Below are 16402 nucleotides of genomic sequence, written 5' to 3'. Positions count from 1 at the left end.
TAAATTATATTAAAAATTCTACATATGAGCCTAACCTAATTGGACTTGACTAATCTCAAATCGAGTTTCTAACCCTAACCCTAACCAAATTCAAATTTTGAAGCCTAACCCTAACCCAAATATGCCTAGCTGATGGAAGCCTAAGTTAGTCGTTTGCCCGCTGACCAACCAAAACCCAAGTACAGAAGTAAAAAGGCCCGGGAAGAGAAATACCCCAAATAGAGGCCAAGAGAAATAATAGGGAGGTGGCAGTGCCGAGGTAAAGTTGACTAGGAAGGATGATGTGAAGCTGATGGCGAGGGGGGAAGTTAAGGAAGGAGAGTTAGGAAAGGAGGAAGGAAGGAAAAACGGAAGGGGAAAAGAATGGAAAATGATGGAAAGAGAAATATGGGAATTGATAATATAAATTAGAACCTAAAATATGGAATAAAAACAAATTGACACAAGGGGAGGATTAAAATCTTTATTAAAAACCAATCTGGAGTGGGACAAGATAAAATAATAAAACAAAATTCATCTAAGTAGGGGGTCCGGGGATCCCTGGGAAGGGCGAGTGCCTCAGGGGACATCCCTTTACGGGATATGCCCCTTTCCTACCTCAAACCTTAACCCTAACCCTAACCCATCATCCCTATTCCCTAACCCTCTAACCCTAACACTTCAAAATAGGTACCAAATGACTCCAAATGGTCCAAAACGTGCTCCTAACCACTTTCTACCTGGTGGATTTTGGCCTCCGCACTTGGTCAAAATTTCGTCCGCCAGACATAATTCAGGGGCGCTGAACGCGCTGGTCCTGGTCCCATGTCTACCTAACCCTAACCCAACACGCAGGTGGAAACAATCACAAATCACACAGGCAGGAACTACACAGGAAACAGCAAATGGGCTTTCAAAATAAAAAAAGAACCCCATCTAGACTAGACAATCGATGGGCCCTGACATGTGGTGGTTGTGGATGGGGTTAGGGTGAGATTAGTGACTGGGTCTGGTAAATAAAAGATATGACAAAGTTTACCTCATTGTTAACTCATTTATTGATCATGACATTAATGTTTATCATATGTACATCCCAAACTGTCTACGCTCAGGTCAAACATCACTACTAAGGGAAGATCAGTTTTGATATACAGAACATCTGGAATATGGGGACCCTAACCTAACCCTATCTGACAACATAGGTTGTTGTTGATGCACAAACTTGTTCGATTTCTTGCAAATGTCATTTTTATGTGATATTTTGTTTTATCATTTTGGTATCATGATCTACATAGTTTTCATTTCATTTTTAAGTTTTACATCTGAATAATTTTAGATTTTCCTTCAAGATGTGCATTAGTTATCAATCAAATAACAAATATAAATAATATTTTGGCAAATACATGTCAAACCTCTTCAATATGTTATTTGCCCACAGATGCCAAAGAAATGTCACTACACAATCATAACACAGAAATGCACTAACAGTGATTGAATGGTAACAGCAATAATGTGTCTGGAACAAACAACAAAATCAAGAGTTTCATGTTGCACTCAAAAACACTGACATATATCACAGCACTACAGAATCCAGTTTACTCCACAGCAGAGAAACAAAAGACGCAGTCTTCCATCTTTCTCATTTTGTTCTCTACAAAAAAAAAAAACCCACTTCATGTAGCTGTAAATGTGACCATATAGACACTTCTTCAACAAGCACCATCTTGCTTCCAGGAACAAAAAGTCATACTATCACACCCTGCTTTCATATTCCTGCTGGGTAAAGTACTACTATTAATGAGCACGAGAGTATTTTAAGTAGAGGGAAGAGTTTTATCAACCACAGAAAATCTTTTTATGTCCAGCCGGAAGCTGCAGGAGACCCCAACCTATCTTAGGATGGGTTAGTTGCATGCTGACACCAGTGTTTCAAATTTCTTCTGGTTTTCTCTGCATCTAAAGCAGCTTTTACTCAATTTGCTGGGTAAAGTTTTCTGGGAACAATCCTTTTTGGGCAGCAACTCCAAGTGTTAGCCAGTCACTTTCTTTGATTCCCGTGAGCCAGCCTGCATCCTGCAACAAAACACAACATTTAACCTCAAGTACTCATGTAGAGCTGTTAATTTATTCCTTTCTACAGCTAATCTACATGAATTCTTGGGGGTTCACATTTCAGCTTCTGTACTCACCTGATCCTCTACTGAAGCAGTTGGAACCACCAACACCACATCACCTCTTTTCAGTTCAAGTTCATCTGAATTTGCTGCTTCAAAGTCATGCATCGTCTCCACCTACCGAATGAAGAGACCAGCAGCACCTGTTCAAACTGCTAAATCTTCACCGTCTACTCAAAAACCCAAAGATCAGCACGTTAAGGAATTCCAACCTTATAGAGGAAGTCTTCAGGGAGTCCTGATGCTCCACCTGATGGACTCATGTGTTTGACTGTCCGGTTTTCAGTGGAGACACCATTGTCACTTATAGCACTGGGGGAGATTATGTCAACATCACGGTCATCATCACCTTCATTACTGGAGGCAGGTTCAATAACCACAGAAGGAATTGGCATCTTTTCCTACAGGAGACAAATAGCATGAACTACCCAACAGCCACCTTTAACAGGCTCTCAAACACACACACACACACACAAACAAAGCTTTCATAAATCTAATCATTTAATAAATCTTTCATTGTAAAGAAACATGTTTTCAATCCATGCTAAGAAAATGTTATCAAAACTACATGAGCAAAACTACATACCTCACCAAGCTCTGGCTTCTCAGTGCTGGGAGATGCAAGCAGTGACTGAGGAGAAGAGGATCACATTTATACCTTAACACAAATTTAACAAACCCCCAGGAATAAAATCACCATCTGTGCTGCAGCGTCGATCTGTGTGAGTTCTCTGGGGGTAATTATGGCTATAAAACTAAAACCAATCAAATCTCTCCACATGACTACGGTACAAAGTGAGCACCCCCAACATGTACTGCTGGGCTTACTGCTCTGAGGGAAGAGAGAGAGTAACGTATTTTGATTTCTTTGAATGACTCAAGGAAGAAGATTTGACAAAAGCAACCAAAAGTTCAGGACTCTGTCAGTTCAGTAAGAAACAGTCCTAATAAAAATAATTTGATGGTTTGAAGGTGTAGTGTGTATATATATATATATATATATATATATATATATATATGAAGGCCTCCTATTTTACGGATGACACTATTTCACACAGTGAAGGTAATGACAATCATGGTTGTGGTTAAGATGATATTTAAGTGATAATACTAATGAAGATGATAGCAAAGGGTATGGTCAAAAAAGTTATGATCACGATGATAACCATAAATACCAGTGGAGTGATTATTGAACTACTGGGATCAACACTTTGACTCACAGCTGGTTTATCCTTCGGGCTGCCAGCAGTCTCTATGACTTCTTCTCCAGCTGGGGGGGCTGCAGGTTCGGCATCACCAGGGGGGGCTGCAGACTCGTCCCCAGCAGGGGGGGCTGCAGACTCGTCCCCAGCAGGGGGGGCTACAGGTTCATCTCCAGCAGGTAGAACTGAAGGTTCCTCTCCAGTTATGAGTGCTGCACCTTTTTCCTCTTCTCCACTAGAGGGAGATGGATGTTCCTCAAGCTCTCCTTCGGGAGAGGAAGCTGCAGGTTGGTCTCCAATAGGGGAGACTGCAGGTTGGTCTTGCTCCTTGGTAAGTTTTGACTCGGAGGTTCCAGGGGCCCCAGCTGATTCAGCATTAGCTTGGTTCTTTTGAAGAGAAGATTGTGATCAACCCTCTAAAGGCTTCAGTAAAAGCCCCAGAAATCATCAAACCCCCCCCCCCCCCCCCCCACCACCACACACACACACACACACACAAAAGCTAGGTCTCAGGCAAGTCATGAGATACAAAGAATATACAACATCCCTTATAATGAAAACAAGGTACTTTCAGTGACAGATTGCTCATGTTACTTAAAACTTACCATCTTATCAAAATCAGCAAAAAAGGATGGGGCAGAGGCTTCCTTCACAACACATGAGAAGAAGAATTAGAATGAAACATGCTTGTTAATAAATTATTTTAACCCTCAAAGAAGACAAAGAAGAGGTTGAAAAAGGAGTAGGACATTAGAAAAGGAAACATTAAGGGAAAAGAACATTAGATGACACAATACAATCAGGTGACACAGGTCAAAGTCACTGTGATTGGACTTGAACCACCCACAGCAATTCAAGTTCATCAATGAACTGCAGTTTCATTCTTCAAAGAAACGCACCTGTGAAATTCCATTGAATGTGTTGGTCACCTGAATAGATTTAGAGACACACATTAGTGCAAGAAACACTTTGATTCAGATAACTGAATGAGATACATACAACAAAAAAATATGGAATTAACAAAATGACAAAGCAATAGGATGGATGGGAGGAGCTCAGGTGGGGTCCACATCTCAGGAAGACTACATTCATTTTGTGAGTCTGCAGGAGAGAAGAATGCAGGAGAGGGAATCGACGGAGTTCTATTCTGAGCTAATCTACTACACCGAAGGAGTGAGAAAGTCAAGTACCTCTTCCTGTTCTGTATCTAGTTCTTGGTACAACTTTCCCAATCTCCGGTTTGTGGCCTCATCTTCGGACATGTCTGAATTCTCTGGTTCTTTGTGAATTCTGGGAATGTTCACATCTGTGACACTGGCAGTGATAGGAGACTCAAAGCTGTCACCTTCATGCCCTGACGGTGCTGCTGGAAAATTGTTGGCAAAAGGGTCTCCATCCCACTCACTCCTGACCCCAGCAATCCTGACCCCACCTTCTCCTGGTGACTTTGCAAAGGGATCAAATTCAAACCCTCCTCCCTTTTTTTCAGACAATATTTCAGCAAAGGGATCTGAATCAAATGCACCCTCTCCCTGTGGTTCAGCAAAGGGATCTGAATCAAATGCACCCTCTCCCTGTGGTTCAGCGAAGGGATCTGAATCAAATGCACCCCCTCCCTGTGGTTCAGCGAAGGGATCTGAATAAATTGCAGCCCCTCCCTGCGGTTCACCGAAGGGATCTGAATAAATTGCACCCCCTCCCTGCGGTTCACCGAAGGGATCTGAATAAATTGCAGCCCCTCCCTGCGGTTCACCGAAGGGATCGGAATAAAATGCAGCCCCTCCCTGCGGTTCAGTGAAGGGATCTGAATCAAATGCACGCCCCCCCTGTGGTTCAGCGAAGGGATCTGAATCAAATGCGCCTCCTTCCTGTTTTTCACCTGATGTAACTGAGTCAAATTCACCTCCTCCCTGTGTCTCACAAACCTCTCTGCAAATTTCTCTCATCTCAGACAAGTCTGCTGCTGCACCATCAGCTCTACCTGCACCCCCATCTGAGGCATTCATTATGGGACCATCATCATATGAAAGTTCATCATCGGCACTAGCCCACCCTCCCCCCAAACCTCCCTCCCCCCACTCTTCAGCAGTCTCATATTCAGACCCAGAACCATCTGGGGACCTGGACCACTTTTCTCTTCTGTCCTCAGTGCTGTCCTCAATCTGTTCACCATATTCGTTGGTGAAAATAAACCCTGGGGTGGATGTCCTGCGGTCTTCAAGCTCTGCTCTGCACACCCCTGAATCTGCTTGGCCTGTCTCATCTTCATCGCCCCTGGTGGCAGTGGGATGAAGGTTTGTGTTAGTTTGAGGGACCCGCTTGCTAACCTCATCCTCAGGGGCTGCGGCTTTCTCCCTGTTTTGAAGGGATGTAGCTGTGTTTCTGCATGGCTGCCAGCCATCAGCCTGCGGCCAACCCTGAGGCCCACCCTGTGCCCCATCAGGCACCCCTTCCAGCTCTGCAGCGGGGGCCTCGACTCTTGAAGAAACATCTCCATTTGCTGATGCTGGCCCAAAGTCTGCAGACCAGTCAGCGATGAAGCCAGAATCTGCAGCCTGCTTAGAAATGGCAGGGAATGAAGAGTTAAAGTTTGTCTCCTCCCTGCTGAAGGTTAGAGTTAACGGTATGTGACCTACAGAAAGGCTGTACAGACAGTGCAACAGAATAAGGTGGAATTTAAAGCACAAGCTGGATGTTTTGCATCATTCTTTCAAATATATTGCGAAATCAACAAGAAAAATCTATAGGTTTTTTCTGCCCCTTTATAAGTATATCTCTCTCCTCTTCCATATTCTCCACCTTATTTTCTTTGGTTCTATGTTACACTGTAGAGGACAAAAGAACAAATGTAATTTTGATTCCTCTGTGTATCTTGTATGTGCAGAAGAACAGACAGTAAATTTGAGTTTGACTTTGACTTGATGTCAACAAAAAACATGAGATAAAAGAAAAGAAAAAATAAGAGTAAAATAAGGTCAAAGGTTACATAAAGTAATTTGTTGGTGAAATCAATGATGTTCTACATGGAAAATTATCACTGTGGAGACAATTATCAGTTATGTCTCCAGTTTCAATGACAGTGGTGTTATTGTGAATACTTACAGGCTGAACTGTTTGTGCATTTCCCTTTAAAAAAGAAAAAGCAAGCAAAGAGAAGCTTAGATCTGTAAACACAGACCAAGTTTTCTTTCTAAAGGATAATCTGAACATAAAACCAGCATCAACTCATTTGTGATGGTTTGTGTCAGTTGTGTAAATGAATTTCAAAATAATGTAACATAAATACAAGACAAGAATAATGAGTTGCGAATCTTAAAAGACTTACCGACCACATATCCCAGGGTATAGCTGTCTGGAAGGGGCACATCGCATTTTAGCGTTAATCACACATTACATACTGTATACTTCACTATCGGTCACAGATAGATGTCAAAAGATTAGTTTCTACTCTCAGACAGTCAGCAAGTTGTTCTAATGAAACCTTTTGATCTGACACAATGTGTTCAGTTGTGGACTTCGTGTCAACATGCTGTTGGGGTCGATTTTGAGGCCCCTGGTTGGGGGCATGGTATCTCTTTCCATTGTTATGCTAACGATAGTCAGATATATGTGCCACTGAAAAAGAAGAATGCTTTTTCCCTCACACCACTACTGTCATGTCTTGAAGACATCAAAGCCTGGATGGCCTTAAACTTTTTACATTTTAATGAGAAAAAAACAGAAGTGATGGTGTTTGGCCCCAGTGGCCCATGTGAGCCCCCTCCTGTTGACTTGGGCCCCTTGGTAGACTATGTAAAGCCAACTGTTTCAAACTTGGGTGTTAAGATGGACAGTGATTATAAATTATATCGGCAAAGTGGTGAAGTCCAGCTTTTTCCAGATTAAGCAGCTGGCAAAGGTGAAACCTTTCCTCATACAAAAGCACTTTGAAACAGTAATCCATGCCTTTATCACATCTCAGCTGTAATGTTACTGTGATGCACTTGAATTGGAGTCAGTTGGTCCTCCCTCACATGTCTCCAGTTAGTGAAAAACACAGCTGCTCACCTTTTAACTGGAGTATGTAAGAGGGAGCACACAACTCCCATTCTGGCCTCCCGCCACTGGCTGCCTGTGCACTTTAGAGTCCATTTCAAGATTCTTTTATTTATTTTTAAATCTTATAATTGTCTTGCCCCTCCTTACCTCACTGAGCTCCTTCACCCCTATTTTCCTGCTCAGTGTCTCAGGTCAGGTGATCTGCTCCTCCTAGAGGTACCGAGGTCAAAATGGAAGCTCAGAGGGGATCGAGCTTTCTCTGTTGCGGCTCCTAAATTATGGAACGAGCTACCATTGCACATTAGACAAGCCCAATCACTGTCCATTTTTAAAAACCGTCTTAAAACCCATTTTAATTTCTTTGCTTTCAACCCTGAATGAGACTCTGCTCTTGTTCTCTTTATTTACTGTTTTGTTTTTTGTTGTTTTGAAAAAACAAGTGTTTATTCCTGTTTAATTTTATTCATTTCATTGTTTTTCTGTTGTTTTGCCTATTTATGTACAGTACTTTGTTTCAGCTGTGGTTATTTTTAAAGTGCTATATAAATAAAGTTGAGTTGAGTGGGTGAAAAGGTCCTTTAATGGAAAGAACCTGAGGTATTGGTGAAACGCTTTCATCTGGCTGAAATGCTTCAAAGTCCAGGTCAAGAAGAGACTCTCCAGGTCGTTCATTAGGCTGCAAAAAACCGGAAAACAAACAAATTAACAGACAAGAACAACAAACTACAGAGAAGAAAATGAAGCAGCACAAACCAACACACCTGTGAAGGTGATGGTGCAGGTAAAAATTCTCCTCCAAACAGGTCAATAATCTGCTCCTCTGCTACCTCCTTTGTTGGTGTGACCTTTGGTGGAGGGGGCACTGGTGGTCCCTTTTTAAACTGACAGAAAAGATGACAAGGATGAACCAGTCCACTCAAACCAGGCTCCTGAACTACGAAGCAACTTTACCATACCCAGGAAATGTTCCACTGATCTGGATTCACTCAATCTAACATCCTCAATCACATTTGCCAGTCCTACAACACAGTCACTTCCCTGAATCAACCAGGTTTGGCCTGTCTAGTTATCTGCACATGTACATTAAGGGGGTGGAGTTATCATCATCTTGCCAATAGTGAACATAGGCAATTGCACAGCAGGTTTCTAACAGAGCGGCTTACTTCACTAATGAACCTCGAGATATCATAAACAATCATAAACAAGTTAGAGGAATTCAAGGACATAATAAAAGCTAAAAGCAAAACTGTTGCAACTTCCAAATGAAGGACTGCTGACAACAGAATGCCAAGCGTGTACATACAGAAGTTAAAATACTGAATATAAAACATAGAAACATTTAATATCTGTGATCTGATATCCGGCTCATCACCAATGATCCATGTTCATGAGAACAAATACCCGGGGTTCAACCTGAAGTTACCTCGCTAAATCCAAATCCTGCTTCGTAGTAAAGACCCCTGATTGATTTCACAGTCACAATCAACATTCCAACACTAAACAGCTATTCATACTTGTTGTGAAGTGGGAGGATCCATAAGTTTCCTAGCTGATTGCTCCAGTTAGTGATATTGTCTTATCGAAAGTCTTTAAATAAATCTGAGGCATAAAAATATATATGTAGAATTTAGAGACACTTTCTGTCCAAAATAAATCACATATTAATTTCAAATTAACAGAAATACAACATTGAGGGGTCCAACAGCCTGTATATGAATAGAGAGAACTGGCACCAGCTGATGTCATCAGTATGTTTCCTTCCGCATAATGCTTTATTTATATTGTTGTTACCAGAACAAAGTTCCATGGCTGCTTCACTAAAAACTGAGCAGGTGAAAATGAACTGAACTTTGCTCTGCACTGCCTGCACTCTGATGGGAAGTTTCTTGCTCATATACAACAACAGACCAAGAACCAGTTACTTTGTGATTGTAGTTCATCATTTGAAATGTCTGACGGACCTCCTCCCACTTCATAATGTTTGACCAGTTTAGGCTTCTTTACAGTAACAGAGACCATGTGTGAGGGTCAGTTTCTTATTGTGATCATTATGATGATCCACCATCTGACGTAAAAACTGAGAAATATGTTATGGCTCTGTTATGCGTATGTTACATTGAACTGACTGGATGAAGCTTTGATAGAAGCACAATGGTGTGACATCATTTACAAATCCATATTTGTCCAAATGAGGTTGACAAATATGTAATGGCGAAGGTCACACTGTAGTCAAATCTGATAAACCAACGATAGAAAACATCTGTTTTCTATTGTCAGGAATCAACTACCTATAACAAGTCTAGCGTTACAGATCTAATAAATATTCACGGTAACAGAGAGATGATAAAAGCCAATGTCAGGTGTTCACTCACCAACAACAGATAAAAGTGCGCAGGAAAAAAAAACAAACAAACAAACAGAAAGTTACTTTGAAGTTTGTACTGTTGAACTGTCAACACCCAGTTCAGGTTGATAACTTAACATATGTATGTATCATGTTTGATAAACACTGTCTGCTGGTTTATTTTCCGATATCTCTAAAAATCTATAATTCTAATAATCTATAACAATCAGTAATATAGTTAGGTCCATAAATATTTCTGTCACAATTTTCAGCATTTCTACTCTGTATATCACCACAATGATTTCAAATTAAATCTGATTTATTTATAAAGCCCCAAATCATAACAAAGTTACATCAAGGCACTTTACACGAAGAGCAGGTCAAGACCAAACTCTTTATAAAATTATTTAAAGAGACCCAACAGATTCCCCCATGTGAAGGAAAAACTTCCTTTAAGAGGCAGAAACCTTGGGCAGAACCAGGCTGGGGACTGTTTGGGTTGAGAGAGGGACAGAGGGAGAGGGAGAGTGAAGGAGAGAGAGAGAGAGATGGGGGTGGGGGGCAAGGTTGGGTAGAATAGGGAGAGATGACAGCAGGAGGAGGGGCTATTTAACACAGGTGCAGGCAGGAACACGATGCTGCATGAAGTTCATAGAAATGATGTGTCACTTATGTGCAGATTTCCAGCTTTAATTTGAGGGTATTTACATCCAAACCAGGTGAATAGTGTGGGAGTGTTTTATATCTGCCCTCCACCAAAGTGCTGAAAATTGTGTCAATATCCAAATATTTATCGGCTTAGCTATATCATCTATAACTAGCAGTGAAATTATCTTTAACATTCAGTAATATATCATGTATAGCTGCCAACTCTGTTATATTTTATTTATTACTATCCCAGAATCACGTTGGGATCAGACCTACCTGTATTGGTGATTTAGGCCGTGGTGGTCCAGGTGAGACAGGGCGGAGCATATGATTGGAACTGGCATCTGGACTCTCTGGTGGACTTTCATCCTCCGGTGGTGATGGGGTTCTCGCAAGTCGTAGCGGACCAGAGTCACTAAGGCATTTAATGGAAACCACAAATCACACAACATAAAGTCATCTCAGGTAAACAGATTAAAATCTGTGCTCAGATTTTCTGAATGTAAAGGCAGCTCCCAGCAGGGGGAAACTCATACCAACCTTGGTGCCCCTTGGATGGTAAACATTTTGTCAGAGTGTTGCTCAGCCAGTTTGGTCATCACTTCATACAGTTGCCTGCAAACCTGAACAGGAATATTTACTGAAACTTGATTTTCAGATTTATCCCTCTCTACAAAATACTGGTTCATCTTGACATTTATATTTTGACATCAACACAGACTCCTGTGCCAAGGAAGATGTGATGTTGGTACAGAGATGATGTATTATCTTCTACTCCTTCGAATTATGTAAAAGTCAAAGCAGCAATGGATTTATGTGGAAATCTCACCAGAGAGATCTCTCTATGAAACTTTGCCTCCAGACTTGTCACACTCTTGTAAGTTCCAATGTAGAAGCCAACGCGGCTGCAGAGAACAAAGAGAGATACAAGAGCCGGTGCAGATTGGTGCTGATTGTATGTTGTAATTTGTCTCTAGATGATTAAAGTGTTGTTTCATTAACTCAGCGGATCTCATCGCATTTTAGCAGACCAAGTGTCTCTGGAGTATCTTAGGTGAAACCATAGGTTCAGATGAATATTTTTCATTATCTGTGATTGAAATATGAGAAACTCTCAAAGGAGGAAGAAACAGCAAGGTTTATACAGCACTGACGCAACATGAAATCACAATGTGGTTCACCTGTCCCACAGAGTTGGTAATTCATCCTGTAGACCCACATTCAGTTCATCAAACACTCGCTGAGCCTTCTTCAGTTCTTCTTCTGCCTGCAGATAAATATACCATGAACTTCACGCAACAACTGTGCAGGAAGCACATGCTATATTGCTGTGTCATCTGAACAACTATTATGTGATAACTTTGTTTTCTGAAGCCTCCATCAAGACTGATGTCAGCAGAATGGACTCACCTTCATTATTTTGCGGTCATTCTTCATTCCAGATGCCTGCAGAGTCTCAACATGGTGGCGAGCGCTGTCGTAGTCGATGAGTTTCCTGCTCCGCTTAGCCACACGAGTCTGAAATGCCTCACTTTCACTTTTCAAGTTTGAATCAAAATAAAAATGTGTACAAAGGAGTAAAAAGTGTTTGTTACCTTGAGGTCTGGGAACTGTTGCAGGTAAGCGTCCAGGTTCAGCAGTGTTGAGTCCACCAGTTTGTTATGGAAGTCTTCCCACAACGCATCACAATCCTGGAGAAGACATATTAACCAATGTCCTCACAGCAACACGTTAAAGTTACACTGATTCAATATCAATACTGGCATGCTGACACTCTCCCGGACATTTTAGCTGTCATTAACACTGTAACACTTTCTGTCTCCTACACTGACATCTGTTTGTCATTTGTTCAAATATATTCCATTTATGTGAGCATTTTTTGCATCCTAACCTTCCCAATAGTCATGACATCATCCTTCCCATGCCAGTCTGGCTCATAGACTTCATGTAGAGACTGGGTCAGATTGATGGAGGCCTGCTGCATTCCTGCAGGATTCAAAACAAAGTCAGTGGATCAATATGTGATGATTACTTAACTTTTGAAGAAGAAGAAAGTGAAGAGGGAACTGCTGCTGCTCACCTTTTATGGCAGACATGTAAGATTTCATCTCCCTCTGCAGCCGAGAGCCTTCACTCTAGAAAAGAGAGAGAGATCAGTTGTTTCTTGTTTTCAGACACATACATGATTGCGTGGATTGTCAATCTGAGATGGTCCAGACATTAACTTTCCCATCAGGATTAACTGTGGTGACCTTAATTCCCAGTCTGTCAGGTGTTTATTCTAGTGCCTCTGTTGATTCATTTTATGTCTGAAGCCACTGACTGAACAAGTTAATGACATTTCTTACCTCCTGTCTCCTGAAATTAATGACCACCTGTTCAAACTGTTCATCTTTGGTTTCATCTGCTTTTCCCAGCTTCTGTAGAACCTGAAAAAAGATACACACCAATACAATGTTGTTTATCCAAACACGTCTCATTTCTACAAAAAAGCCATAGACAGATAGTTTAGTTATATTTTTATTATATGTGTGTATTCTGTGCAACACAATCAATGTAATGTGAACGAAACATAAAAATTGATTATTGATTAAAAAGATTATTATGGTTATATTAAGGCCCAGGGATGTACAGCGGGTAAAATAAGTATTGAACACGTCACAATTTTTCTCATTAAATACATTTCTGCTACTAAGGTGACATTTTCACCAGATGTTAGAAACCCATGCAACCCACACATGCAAGGAAATCAAACCTTAGATGTCCATAAATTAAGTTAGGTGTGATCAAATGGAATGACACAGGGAAAAAGTATTGAACACATGGAGAAATTGAGGTGCAAAAATGCACCAAAAGCCTTTCAGTAATAAGAACGCAATCCTGCCCCTTAGTGCAAATTAATATCAGTTGGTTCAGTTCCAATTGATAGCCCATAAAAAGGTGTCTCATTGCCAAGGTGTTGGAAAAAAAAGGAAACATCTCATAATGGGGAAATGTAAAGAATGCGCAAAAGGCTATCGCAACCTTATTGCTGCAAAACATACTGATGGCAATTGGTTACAGAAGAATTTCTATACTTCTGAATGTTCCATTGAGCACTGTTGGGACCATAATCCGGAAGTGGAACCATCATTTCACCATAAACAGGCCATTATGTGCTCCACGCAAGATTTCTGACAGAGGAGTTGAAAGAATTATCAGGAGAGTTTCAAAGAGCCACGGACCACTTGTGGAGAGCTTCAGAAAGACCTGGAATTAGCAGGTACAAAGAAAACAATAAGAAAGCACTCATGTTGAAGCTTGTTTTTAAGTTTGCTGCACAACATTTTGACAAGCCTGTGAAATACTGGGTGAATATAGTTTGGTAAGAAGAGACCAAAATTGAACTCTTATAATACACACCATGTTTGAAGGTTAAATGGCACAGCACATCACCCCAAAAACAACATACCAACAGTGAAGTTTGGAGATGGGAATATCATGGTGTGGGGCTGTTTTTCAGCATACGACACTGGCAAACTGGCCTGTAATTGAAAGAAGGATGAATGGAAAAGACCTTCTGGATAAAAATCTGCTGCCATCTACCTGGATGAGGAAGATGATGCAAGGGTGGACATTTCAGCAAGACAAGAAAATAAAGCTGCTATAATGGCCCAGCCAATCACCTGACTTGAATCCAATAGAAAATCTATGGAAAGAACTAAAGAGTTCATAGAAGAGGCCCACGGATCCTTCAAGATTTGAAGACTGTGTGGAAGAATAGGCCAAAATCACATCTGAGCAATGCATGCAACTAGTTTCTCCATACAGGAGGCATCTTGAAGCTTTTATTACCAACAAAGGCTTTTGTACTAAGTATTAAATACATTTAAGTAAGTGTGTTCAATACTTTTTCCCTGTGTCCTTTCATTTTATTACACATAATTTAATTTATTGACATCAAAGATTTGATTTCTTTGCATGAGTTGTTACCGACAGCTGATGCAAATTTCATGTCGGTAGCACCTTTAGAAATATATTGACTGAAGAAAAATTGTGACATGTTCAATACATATTTTATCCACTGTAGCTCAGTGGTGGAGTGTATACTTTTCATGCTTGGGGCCTGGATTCAAATCCCAGCCACAAAGAAAGCCAGTTGTAGGTGTGTGCTGGTCCCAAGCCCAGATAAATGGGGAGGGTTGTGGCAGGAAGGGCATCCAGCATAGAAAAAAAAAAAACGGTAGTCAAATCAATCATGCAAGTCATGGCAACCCCAAATAGGGAAAAAGAAGACAATTCAGAGTAAACACAAGAAACTTGTTGTACAAAAAAAAAAATGGACCAGACTACCTCCCTAACAAACATTCGCCCTGCCCTATGTGCCCTAAAAAATATATAATTACATTTTATAGAACCTATAGTTTTTGTTGGTATTGACAGAAGGTAAGCAAAAATGTTGCATATGGTTTTGTTTTTTTGCCAAAAATACAATTTGAACAGCTTCACTCTTTGGTGTCTGGAAGATGCTTCAAGAAGTGTTTCAATCTCTTAGCTGTGAAGCTTCTCAGCTCAGAGTGGCTCCACCAAGTGTTTCATATAAACTGTCAAGATTGTTTTTCCAGGACAAAACCCACTGAGATCAACTTTCTGAATCAGTCACTGTATGCAGCAGAGAGGCGTTACTAACCCTAACCCTAACCCTGTTCTAGTAGAGGGAAGACCTTGTATTGATATTGATAATGTCACAGATGTCACCGTCAGCAAAAATGTTTCTGTTCTGTCATGCTCAAAAATAAATACCATCACAAAACTGATTTCAAACATCAAAAAGGCAAACTTTCTCGAAGTTTTACCTGGAAGAGAACAAACGGGCTCATTCAGTAGAAGCTCCCGGCTGTAAAGTTTCAGGACCAAGGACAGTTCTGCCAGGACCCTCATTGTCATTTCAGCACCACGGACAGCAACTTGAGTAACGCACGATTAAAAAGAAACGAATGGAAGCAGCTGATTGGCTCATTAACGTCCTTCACTATTAATATGCAGATAGCTGAGCTGACGTAGCACTGACGTCTCTCCGTCGGAGACGCTCCACCCCCACCGCTAACCTCCAACCTCTGAACAAGAAACCAGCTCACTGTCCTTTATATAAAACATGAGATTCATGCGTGACATGCCTCATGTGAAGTCACCATGGGGCGTTCCGATCTGTTTTAATCCGCCATTAATTTCAGCCAATGAAAACAACACCGTTCTTTTCTGACGATTTTCTTGTTTTTATGAGTTTGTATTATCGGACACATCATGACGTCAACATCTAAAACGTCATCATTAATCAGAAAGACATTTTATGATATCAGAGACAAACGCTGCACAGGCCTGCAACCTCCAACCAGCTCCACTGTCCAGCCCCCGTCCTGCCCCCCACCCCCCATCAGCTCCTACCTTCTCCTGCGCCCTGTTCAGCCGTTTCTGCACATTCTTAGCGAAGATTCCCGTTTTGATTTCCGCCATGATAACAGCAAAGACAGCGCGAGGCGGATTAACTGCAAGGAGAGAGAGAGTCTGACAGGGGGAGGGGTGTGTTCGAGTGCGCGCGTGCGCAAAGGGCGGCTTTTACAGCGACAGTCAGCTGATTGGATCGTGTCTATCTTGTTTTCCTGTCATGAAACCGCAGTTTTTCACTTCCAGTTAAGGTGAACTGATGAAAATCAGCCTCTTCGGACAAGTTCAGTTTGACTCAGCATATTTTAGCATCAGCATCTTAATTTGTTTGACACTGAAACTGTTTGTGTTTCAGCAGATTACAGTTTTTTATTTCTACGTTCACCTTTCAGTCAACTGTCGATGATCAGGAAGCGTTACAGTGACTATTAGTTCATGATTGATGTCTGACTTCTTCATTCGTTTGGCAGTGTTTATGATGAATCGTGAGGACCCCCCCCCTCACAGACACACACACACACACAGTGACATCCAAGTGACATCACAGTCTATGAGATCTTAATCCCATGGTGATCAATTATAACTGAATAAAT

General features: G+C 41.2%; 1 protein-coding gene across 1 annotated transcript; it reads right to left on the bottom strand.

Annotated features, from left to right (window-relative positions):
* Positions 1 to 822: 822 nt before the first annotated feature.
* amph (amphiphysin) lies at positions 823 to 15929 on the bottom strand. The gene is made up of 22 exons (XM_029525160.1): positions 15810 to 15929; positions 12734 to 12814; positions 12466 to 12520; positions 12277 to 12371; positions 11981 to 12076; positions 11796 to 11903; positions 11567 to 11652; positions 11215 to 11290; positions 10926 to 11008; positions 10662 to 10800; positions 8155 to 8274; positions 7986 to 8069; positions 6681 to 6707; positions 6458 to 6481; positions 5683 to 5913; positions 4255 to 4284; positions 3961 to 4002; positions 3374 to 3742; positions 2740 to 2784; positions 2366 to 2554; positions 2169 to 2270; positions 823 to 2052 (listed from the first exon to the last, which is right to left on the bottom strand). Exons 1-22 carry the CDS (start codon positions 15876 to 15878, stop codon positions 1948 to 1950), a joined length of 2256 nt encoding a protein of 751 aa, XP_029381020.1. The 5' UTR covers positions 15879 to 15929; the 3' UTR covers positions 823 to 1947.
* Positions 15930 to 16402: the final 473 nt, after the last annotated feature.

Source organism: Echeneis naucrates, chromosome 17 (genome assembly GCF_900963305.1).
Source record: "Echeneis naucrates chromosome 17, fEcheNa1.1, whole genome shotgun sequence".
In the NCBI taxonomy this organism is placed as follows: domain Eukaryota; kingdom Metazoa; phylum Chordata; class Actinopteri; order Carangiformes; family Echeneidae; genus Echeneis; species Echeneis naucrates.
This window is presented reverse-complemented; position numbering and strand designations above follow the sequence as displayed.

Excerpts from the sequence above, each read along its gene's own strand:
- amph (XM_029525160.1), bottom strand. The coding sequence starts at position 15,878 with ATGGCGGAAATCAAAACGGGAATCTTCGCTAAGAATGTGCAGAAACGG. Across the intron at positions 8,070-8,154 it reads CTGCACCATCACCTTCACAG|CCTAATGAACGACCTGGAGA; the intron begins GTGTGTTGGTTT and ends GGTTTTTTGCAG. Across the intron at positions 6,482-6,680 it reads TACCCTGGGATATGTGGTCG|GGAAATGCACAAACAGTTCA; the intron begins GTAAGTCTTTTA and ends TCTTTTTTAAAG.